Source organism: Zootoca vivipara, chromosome 4 (genome assembly GCF_963506605.1).
Source record: "Zootoca vivipara chromosome 4, rZooViv1.1, whole genome shotgun sequence".
NCBI classification, from domain to species: domain Eukaryota; kingdom Metazoa; phylum Chordata; class Lepidosauria; order Squamata; family Lacertidae; genus Zootoca; species Zootoca vivipara.
Genome location: NC_083279.1, coordinates 63,408,589 through 63,419,025, shown reverse-complemented (window position 1 = coordinate 63,419,025; position 10,437 = coordinate 63,408,589). Strand labels below are relative to the sequence as shown.

The window sequence follows — 10,437 nt, the reverse complement described above, 5'->3', positions numbered from 1 at the left end:
TGACCGACCTGAAGCTCTAGGCAGAAGCGAGAGAGGGAGGCGACTGCAGCAGCAGCACCGGGAACGTCCTGCCCAAGCCCTGGCCGACGAGCCCACGCTCCGGCTGCCTGGGGAAAGAGAGGGCGGGCCGTGGAAGAAGGGGCGTGCTCTGGAAGCGGCCATGGCTCCTCCTCGTGGGCCGGTCGGCCGAGGGAGCCGTGCAGCGTTTCCCGCCTCCACAGGGGGCAGAAATCAGTGGCTGGCTGCTGCTCGGCATACAGTACTTCCTTTTCCCCGCGTCCTGCAGCTGGAGGACCGGACTAAAAACTTGGGAAAGAGGGCTGCTGCGGCGGCGAGCGCGGGAGGGGACCGAGGGGGGACAGCCGCCCCTCGCAGCCGCCAAAGCACGAGGAGGAGGAAGGAGAGGGCAGCAGCAGCCCTCCTCGTTTTCTGCCGGTGCCGGGGAAGATGTCCGGCGGGAGCAGCCGAAGGAGAAGCGGCTCCTCCTGGCACAGCAGCTTCTCTCGACTTTTCTCCAGGAGCCCGTCCAAGGAGCAAGAGTCAGCGGGCAGAGCAGCAGCAGCTGCTGCTCCTCCCCAGCAGCCGGGCGCACGCAGGTAGGGAAAGGGCGCGAGCAAGGCCGGCAGCGGCAGCTCGTCTCTTCCTCCTTCCTTCCTTTCTTCTTTGCTCGGCTGAAGAAGTTGCTGCCCTTCGCCGTGCGGGTGGTTGCGGCTCGGGCGCCTCAGCCCCTCCTCCGCGTTTCCCTCGTCCCCGGCCTTCCCCGCCGGTCCCAGCTCTTCTCTGTCGCGGCGCCCCATCGCTGGGCGACAGAAGCAGCTGTCTTGCTGCTGGGACTGGCGGAGGGAAGCGCGGCTGTGGGCGAAAGTGGCATTTCCTGGTTGGTACAACACGGCCAAACCGTGCGGAAAGGATACTTCTTCGCCGCCTTTCTCCACACCCCGCAAAAGTGTGTGTGCTGGGCGGCTTGAATGAGACTGGGTTCCCCCTGGGTCACTCGAGTCCACTGCCTTGTTTCCTTTCAAGCTCTTTCTTTCCCCTCCTGCTTTCCCAAAGAAATCAGAGTTGGACCCTACTTAATTTCGATTTCAAGCACTTTCTCATTTTGGAACAATGCATTTGCCATGAGACATTCTAGTCAAAAGGCACTTAACGTGGCACTCCAGATGTCACTTGCAAAAAGTGAGTTCGTGGGAACTGACAGGGCAAGCGATGTCTTTCATATCAGTATATATATATATTGGGAACTGCCTTTGGATCGTGAATTGTGATGGGCAGTAAGTAAATATTCTAAATATTCTTAAATCTATTACTCCAGCAGTTAATAGTTACTGGCAAGTGCATCTCTGAGATTGAGCAATCTGAAGTTGATATTCCATATGGATGCCCTTAAAGTTCATTTCCTATAGAAGCAACTTCCCTCCTCTTCTCCTACCAAGCAGTTTTGACCAAAGAAGTACAGTATAGCTGCAATCCTAGACATGCTTTCCTGGGAATAAGCTCCATTTAAAGCTGCGACTTGCATCCTGCCTAACATGCGTGGGACTGTGCTGCTGCAACATAACACGGCTTTTAGTAAAGTACCATAATTTTGAATTTCTGTTAGGAATAACTTTTCTCACATACAGGAAATGCAGAGGTTCTCTTTAGAAACTAATTACTGTGCAATTATTTGTAATCACATTCCAGAGTCTGAGTTAACCTAGTCCTATTACAAACCTCCTGACCAAGCCCAGAAAATACTGTACCATGAAACTGCTTTACTTTAGCATGCAGTAATCCCTCATTTCACATGCATTTGCAGTCAAAGGTGGGCTGGTTGAAATTGTGCGAGCCAAGTCCCAAGGAAGGCAGAGAATTTTAAAGTTCTTTTTGAACCAGGTTGCCCAAGCAGTGCGAAAGGAGCTTTTAAGCTCTCTGCCTTTCTTGCTGGGAAAGGCCCACTTGGTACACATTGGTGCTGGGAGTGCTCTCTTTCCCTTCACCCACTAGCCACAGGACAACTGAAGAGGTTTGGCTATATGTGATTTACATGCATACGTGGAAACCGTGGAACCGAACCTGCACATAAGATGAACTGTATTTCAGACCTCTCCACATTGCTTCATCTGGTGAATAAGCAGCTGTATATATTTAAATGGCGTTTTAAATGTTTATTCTGGATTTTAGCTAAACCATAATTAGAATCCCTTCAGTAGCACCTTAAAGACCAACTAAGTTTTTATTTTGGTATGAGCTTTCGTGTGCATGCACACTTCTTCAGAAGTGTGCATGCACACGAAAGCTCATACCAAAATAAAAACTTAGTTGGTCTTTAAGGTGCTACTGAAGGAATTTTTTTATTTTACTTCGATCCAGACCAACACGGCTACCTACCTGTAACCATAATTAGAATCAAGTGTTTTTGTTGGTTAAAATGAAGGAATAATTCCTTCACAGAAATATATTTTTGTTTCTGGCTTTGGACATTTAATGTACAGGAAGTTGTAAGCCATTTGGCATCTTGTCTTGGTTCTTGTTGAGCAATGAGTTGTTAAGGTATGACAAATAATAAGATGGAAGATTTCCTAGATTATTAAAAAATGTAAACAAAAACATTGTTTGTTTAGGAAACAGGCCACAGATTGGCTTGTAGTATTGAAGCAACTATAAGTTGGAAAAATTCCCTTGTGTATAAAATAGAAGAATGTGGAGTAAACTTGTTCTGAATTGCACTGGACATATTTCTGCTTAAAATTATTTTTGAAACAAACTCTGGTTGCAGGTTATTTAGGGCTGCCATACACCTGGAATTTCCGGGACATAGCTGGAATACGGCAGTCAGAAAGAGTGCCTGGGTAGAAATGTCAGAAATTTCCTTTTTTTAAAAAAAGAAAGCTCAACAACTTTTGTGTCCGGATTTTCACCCTAGTTTATTGCATGTGACTTAATCTCTTATATCCATCAAGTTCATTGTGAATAGGATGCACGTCTATCTCAACTACGAGTAAATCTCCCTGGTTTACTGATTACTATCTCCAGAAGCAAATAGTCTTGACACCTTGCTGGGCTCCTTCATGAGGAAGGACAATAGTATAAAGTGAATAAATGAATAAGAATAATAGTACAGCGGTACCTCAGTTTAAGTACACAATTGGTTCTGGAAGTCTGTACTTAACCTGAAGCGAACTTTCCCATTGAAAGTAATGGAAAGTGCATTAATCCATTCCAGACGGGTCCGCGGAGTACTTAAACTCAAAGTACTCAAACCGAAGCGTACTTAAACCAAGGTATGACTGTAATATCACTGCCATGGGGCAGAGAGTTAAAGGTTTTCATTTATTTTCATTGACCAAATGCAGCCTGCTACTGTATATGAATGTTTAAAGTGACAGAGTATGAATACTGAACTAATGAATACATTAGATGAAAGTTTTAAGACAATATGTACAGTGTTAATGAGCCCTTTACAGTCTTGTGAGACAGTCATTTGATTCAGATTGTGATAATAGATTTTTCACTGTATAGCAGGTTTGGATGTGGTAAACAGATGTTATGTACATCAGCTATGCTTTTATAGTTGTAGCATATGGCTGATGTAGACTGATGTGGGCTTTATTTATAAATATTTCTAGGTGGCTTGCAACATAAAAATGCAAAAGCCATTAAGGCAACAGAAGATAAACACTACCGAGTATTTATGAGACAGTGCTGTCTTAAATTGAATTTTAAAACCGTATATGCATTTAATAACTGTTTTATTAGAATAAAGTTTATACTATTGGATTCTAGTTAACTATTGTTGTCTAATGAACGTTTTCATTAATGGTTCATTAATGGTTAATAAACGTTTTAATTTAGGTTATAGTTACAGTTAAATGCTCACCATAATCTCGTGCTATCCTTGATTCCCCCTCCCCTCTATTGTCTATTTTTTATCGTTAGCTTTTTGGGAATGGAACAGTCTTCTTTTTCACAGTTTGCTACATGCACTTAAATGGATGTGCTGTACAAAAAATTAACAGTGCCCCACATCTATTGGCTGATATCCAACATTAATCTTAAGAGTACAGTGGTACCTCTGGTTGTGAACGGGATCCGTTCCAGAGGCCCGTTCGCAACCTGAAGAGGCCACATCCTGAAGTGCCGCGTCTGCGCAGGCGCATGATGTAATTAAGTAGTTTTGCGCATGCACGCGCACCGAACCCGGAAGTAACCCATTCCAGGACTTCCGGGTTCGGCCCATTCGCAACATGAAAAGACGTATCCCGTAGCGAACGTAACATGAGGTAAGACTGTACATCCATTTATTCCAGCAGGTCTACTATGACTATAACTGAGTTGGATCTCACCCTTAGAGTAGAATAATTTAGTTACTGTGCATCAGATGGAATGCCCCCCCCCAAACCCAGATAAAGTGGTACCTCAGTTGTTGAATGTAATCCATCCCAGAAGACCGTTCAGCTTCCAAAACGTTTGAAAACCAAGGTGCAATGGGCGGTTGGCAAATTCCATTGAGGAAATTGAGAAACGCGCCTTTGAAGCAATTCGACTTCTGAGGCACGTTCAAAAACAGAAGCATTTACTTCCGGGTTTTCAGTGTTCAAAAACTGAAACGTTCGGCTTCCGAAGCATTTGACAACCAAGGTACCACTGTATGGGCAAACTTTGGCCCCTTCATGCTGCTAAACTACAATTCCCATCATTCTTGGTCCCTGGTCTTGCTTGCTGGGGCTGATGGGAGTTGTAGTTCAGTCACATCTGGAGGGTTAAAAGTTTCCCACCCCCAATTTTAAAACACATTTCTTTAGCTCATGGTTGCAAATAAAAGAGCATAAATGTTGGCTTGTGTTTGGCTGAAGTTTAACTATATAGTTTAGAAAACTGACAACAGTGAATAGTGAAATGAAGTAGCAGTCCCATGGAGCTAGCACACTAAAGATCTTAGTGGTTGTTGCTGCTACTTTGCTGTGGAAAGATCTTGCAGCATATCAGCTGATGATCTTCACTGGCGAGTGTTCCTGTTTGCTGGCTTCATGGAGACAGCTGGCTGAAGGACCTAGCAGTTGTGAGGCTGCTCAGCCTTCAGAGATCTCTGTGTCCAGCAGTTTTGTGACAAAGCCTCTATGCCTGCTCTTTGCTGGAGAAGGCAAGCAGAATACTCAGGAGAAGAGGGAGGAGTTCTTCTGACAACCTCCACCAAACATATACAACCCTTTTCTAGCTGTCCCAAGGCAAGCATGTGTACATTAGCCAACGTTTTGGATGATTATCCTGGTAGCCTAATACTAGTACTAACTATTAGATAAATCAGGGACTTGGTTTGGAGCAAATATGAGTTTGATTTAATATTCTGGGCAAGGTTAGGATGGTTCCTCTGGTAGAGATCTTTCAATGCCTAACCCCCTCCTAAGATTTCTGTCTCATTTGTCCATTCAGTGCAGATGAACCAAGTTTGCAAAAGGTCACTTTCTGTAAATCACTCTGCACTTTTTAGGACAGACAATTTTGAATAAATATGATGCTTGATTTATCTCCTTGAATTCTGGAGTTGCATCTTGTACAGGGTAAAGAAGTACAACTGCAGAACTTTCTGTGACCACTGGGAAATGAGTTCTAACATCTTGTAGTACTGAAATAATTTAAATAACTCTTCTTTATTTTGCAATGCCTGCTAGGATTTTCTTTTGCTATTACTGTAATTTATAGCCGAAATGAAATTGCTTCTTGACGTTTAAAATTGCTACTGCTTAGATTGCAATATAGACATCATTTTCAACATCATAAATATAACGGGCACTTTAAACATTTACATAATCCTGTTTTAAACTGCTGGATCTATGAGCATATGCAAACATGGGCCAGTATCATGTGGTCAATATTTTGTATGAAGTATCAAGGTCAATATTTTGTTTTCAAATACAAGATATTGCTGCTCCTTTCTTTGTGATGTAATTGTTTAAATTTAATCAAAATTCAATATTCTCAAATGTGTTGCTACAAAGTAGCAGAAACATTACTTTTAATTTGAAAATCATGTTGGAATCTTCCTATGACCTACTTGTCTAATGTATAGCCTGTATTAATATTAGTTGCTATGCTTGACAGATGACAGTAGGAAAATCTCAGTGTAATCTGCCATAATCCTGATGCTCAATATTGACCTTGAGCTCTGTACAAAAATAAAACATTCTGATGTTCATATGCACTGCAGATTAAATCTTTTGCTTTGCGTAATATTGGTCAACAATATGTATTTTTAATGTAACAGTTAAAATTTGTTGAGAGTTTTTCTGCAATTCAGAGCCTTTATGGGAAGATTCTGATGTTCTCAGTGGTATAATCTTGAAATATACCATAGATTGTTTTGCATGGATTTAAATAATTATTTTGCACAATTAAAACTTCCGTGTTTCTCTTGCAGTCATAAAAAATGGAGCTGTTTAAGTTTTTAGTCCAAATTGGTCAGGAAGAATATGTATTTATTTTTGCATTCCAATTTGGAGCCCTAAATCAGAAATAGAGCCATACTATTTACCGTAGTTCCCAGGTTGTGAGCCGTTAGTGAAGCAGAAACAGTTTCCTAGTTGCAAGCCCCTATGAAGGGGTGGTTCTTCCTCACCCTGTAGCCACCTTCCAGGCTGTTCTGGAAGGTCCTCCAGAAATCTTAAGATCTTTGAGAGGCTGCAGAGGAATCTGAGAAAACAGCACCCCCCAACTTCCACTTGCAGAATAAAGGCCCAGAAGCGAATAGGCCTGAAAAACAGCACCAAGCAGCTGATTGCTATAGTGAAACTCAGCAGCTTAGTTGCACAAATACATAGCTGGTTGCCTTAGCTGTTAACCTCAATAGCAATAATTCTTTATCCTTTATCCTTTCAATATTCCTAGAACTGCCTTTTGCATTATTTGAACTTTTAAAATATTCCTATTTATTTCCTTCAAAATGCTCTCGGGAGGAATCTAAGGGAGAACATGTGTGCATGTAGCTAAATTAGAGGTACTTTCTGTAGTAGCTGGTATGGCAGATGCATCCATAATTCCATGTATCCCTGAACTTCTCCCCGTATCCTTACTATCCTCTGTCAGCCCCACCACCACCATTGTGCTACTTAAATTAATGAGGGATACTGACACTAGTATTCTACTCAGTCCTACCAGAGTTTTAAATCTTTCGCTGTCAAACATCATTCTTGGAATGACAACACCCTTTGAAAGTCCAACCCAGAACCGCTGTCTTCCAGTTTTACCCCTCCCATACTTACCCAACTGCATTGTCTGTTCTCCTGCCAGTGCTCTGTTTCCTTCTAAGTTCCGAGCATTGGTGCCTAATACGGCAAACAAATGTTTGTATACATAATGTGGGTGGGGTGGTTCAATAAAGGAAGAGAAGGGATGGGCTTTTTCTTTACACACACAGAGAATTGTGGTACAGAACAAAGGTAAGGAAATGCACTTGGACAGTCTTTGAAGATTTGTGTTCTCTGGTTTGCACAGGCGATTCAATTCGATTTTCAGGTTATGTGATTGAACTGGGCCACTTTAGCAGCTTGGAAATAAAGTCTATTATAACATCTTGTATGTTCAAAATAAAAACTTAGTTGGTCTTTAAGGTGCTACTGAAGGAATATTTTTATTTTGTTTCGACTCAGACCAACACGGCTGCCTACCTGTATCTTGTATGTTCTAATTGAATCTCACATTTTTCTAAATCTAAGGCTCTGCATTAAGACTTTAATCATTTTCAAAGTTGGTTCATATTTCTTACAAATTCAGAATACAGTATTTCAGAATAACTAATTTGGCTCCTGCCGTTTTAATGAAAATCATAAGCAACGTATATAAACAGGAAGATTGCCTGTAACTTTTTCCCGCATCAGTCTTTGTGACCCTGGGTTCCAAAGAAGTTGGCTTTGAGTGGGGGCAGTGGGTGTTCCATTCCATTTTGTAAGAAGCTGAATTTTCATTTTCGCAATAGTATTAAGAGTACACTATCTTTTCGTTCTGTTATTGGGTGAATGTAAGGGAGTGCAGTCACATCACCACTTGCAAAGGAGAATTGGAAGGCGGGAGGTGGTGCTCAGCCTTTCCTCTGCCTCCCTATTCTTCCCTGCAGTCCTCCCCTCTCCCCCAGGTCTTCAAGTCCCAATATGAATTTATTTCCAATCTCAGAATTGGCTGGAGGAAGAGAGAGCAGGGGAGAATTGGCAGAATTGCAGGACAGTTTTAAGCACTCGTTTCCCACCTGCCAATTCTTATCTGCAGATGCCATCTCACCTGTGCATTAGTATTAAATGTAGTAACTTGTTTTTCTTCAAAAAAAACTTATCTGAGCTAGATAGATTAGTTGGGCCAACTGGACAGATCAGTTGGCATAAATAGGAGTTTTACCTGCAGTGCAAATAGCAGGTGTGGGAGGCCAGATCAGATCTAGGGGGCAAAAGGTTAAAAAAAACCACCCTACCACCAATCTGGATCAACACCCTCCCCCATGTCTGTTTACTTTTTGGAAAGTATTCATGCAGTTGCTAATTGCAAGAATGGCGTCTTATCTAGATTACCTAAGAGACAATTTAAAGTTAATTTTAAACAAGTCACTTTACAGAAAAGTTGTTGTTGATGGTGCCCATTGTGTACATTTATTTGTTTAGCTATTTCTGTTATCTTGTAGTGTTGCTAATTTTGTTGTTCCTGCCATTGTGTGTTTGTTTTGTACAGTTTCTTATAAATGGATGGAATTTATGAAACCAGATCGTTTCTACAGTGTATTACATTAGCTGTCCTCTGGTTTTAACATTCTAGAGTACAGCTTTGTTAACCTCTAAGAAAGGCTATAATTCTGAATAACCTTTCTCATTTCAAAATACAGGAATAACTTGCCTGTTCTTCTAAATATATTATTGGCATCAGCAGTTGTACGCTTATTGTTTACAGCTCTAGAAGGCAGAATCACTTAATGGGAAAAAGTAGAGTTTGGAAATAACCAACCTAATCACCTTTTTTCCTACACAGAGATTTTTTGGATTTAAAACAGGTGGTTTATTTTTTGTATAAGTCATCAACTAACAAGAGGCCTTGTACAAATAATGGCAAAAATCCAGCATACAGTGTTGTATGTACTTAAATCATAATTTATTTCATTGGGTTTTAAGTACACTTGACAGCTCTTGATTAACAGCCAATGTAGATAACCTGACCACCCAGTTCTCAAAAAATGTTCTTGAAAAGGAGAAACTGTGTTGGCACAAGTATTAGTTAATGAGCTATAAACCAGAGAAAAAAGCAGAAATTGTCATGTAGCCCAGGGTGAAGTAGAGATATGCCGATTTCCCATTAGTCCATCAAGGGTGTTAACTCCTTCCCCCTATGTAATGCTTTATATAAATCTTCCTTGTCATCTAAATATTCATTTAATGTATTTCTGAAAAGTACTGTTTTTTAGATTCTAAAACCACCTCACATTGCTCTTTCTTTTTATGTATTACTTCTTAGAATAAATAAAAAGCAGCTAACTTCAGTTTTGCTACACAAAATATACATTCACTGAAGAAAACATTTTTTACTTACCATAACACTGCAATCCTATGCATGGAGGTAAGTCCCAATAAATAAAATGGGCTTTAACTTGCGTAGGATTGGGCTGCAGTTGTATCTTTTTTATAATATCAGTAGCAGAATTATGTGAAAAGTTTTTATTAACTGAATCGCACCACACATACCAAATTTACTGTCGGATTCTAATTCTTATGTTGGTGCATCCCTGCAACTGATTCAAGCTCAATCCTGTCCTATTTATACTTGGGAAAAGCTAGCAGAGATAATGTCATTACACTGAAAACCTATTGCATGTCTTTATAAGTGAACTTACATTTTATACATCTCAAAATAATTGTCGTATGGCATGCTAACTTTCCCCATTTATCTCCATTTTTCTTTGTGAAGTTAATTTGTGAAATCCATGTGTAATTTTTCATGTGATGATTATATATGTGCAGCAGGTCTACATGCACTGAAAAGCAAGGACCATGGGTACATACATGTAAGAAAACCCTGCATATAAAACATCTTCTCTGAGTGTGTAACTTCAGCCTGTTTGAGTCCTATGGTGCTTAAAAAGGTAAAGGTACCCCTGACCATTAAATCCAGTCGCGGACGACTCTGGGGTTGCGGCACTCATCTCGCTTCACTGGCCGAGGGAGCCAGCGTTTGTCCGCAGACAGCTTCTGGGTCATGTGGTCAGCATGACTAAGCCGCTTCTGGTGAACCAGAGCAGCGCACGGAAACACTGTTTACCTTTCTGCCAGAGTGGTACCTATTTATCTACTTGTACTTTGACGTGCTTTCAAACTGCTAGGTGAGCAGGAGCTGGGACCGAACAACGGGAGCTCACCCCGTTGTGGGGATTCGAACCGCTGACCTTCTGATCGGCAAGCTCTAGGCTCTGTGGTTTAGACCACAGCG

At 41.4% G+C, this 10,437-nt stretch overlaps 1 protein-coding gene across 1 annotated transcript in view; it reads left to right on the top strand.

Moving 5' to 3' along the window:
• Nucleotides 1–10,437, top strand: part of CRYBG3 (crystallin beta-gamma domain containing 3) — a 64,869-nt gene continuing 54,432 nt past the window's right edge. The window contains exon 1 of the mRNA XM_035116450.2: nt 1–596. Coding sequence (XP_034972341.2) covers nt 448–596 — 149 coding nt within the window. The 5' untranslated portion in view covers nt 1–447. The remainder of the gene's footprint in view (nt 597–10,437) is intronic.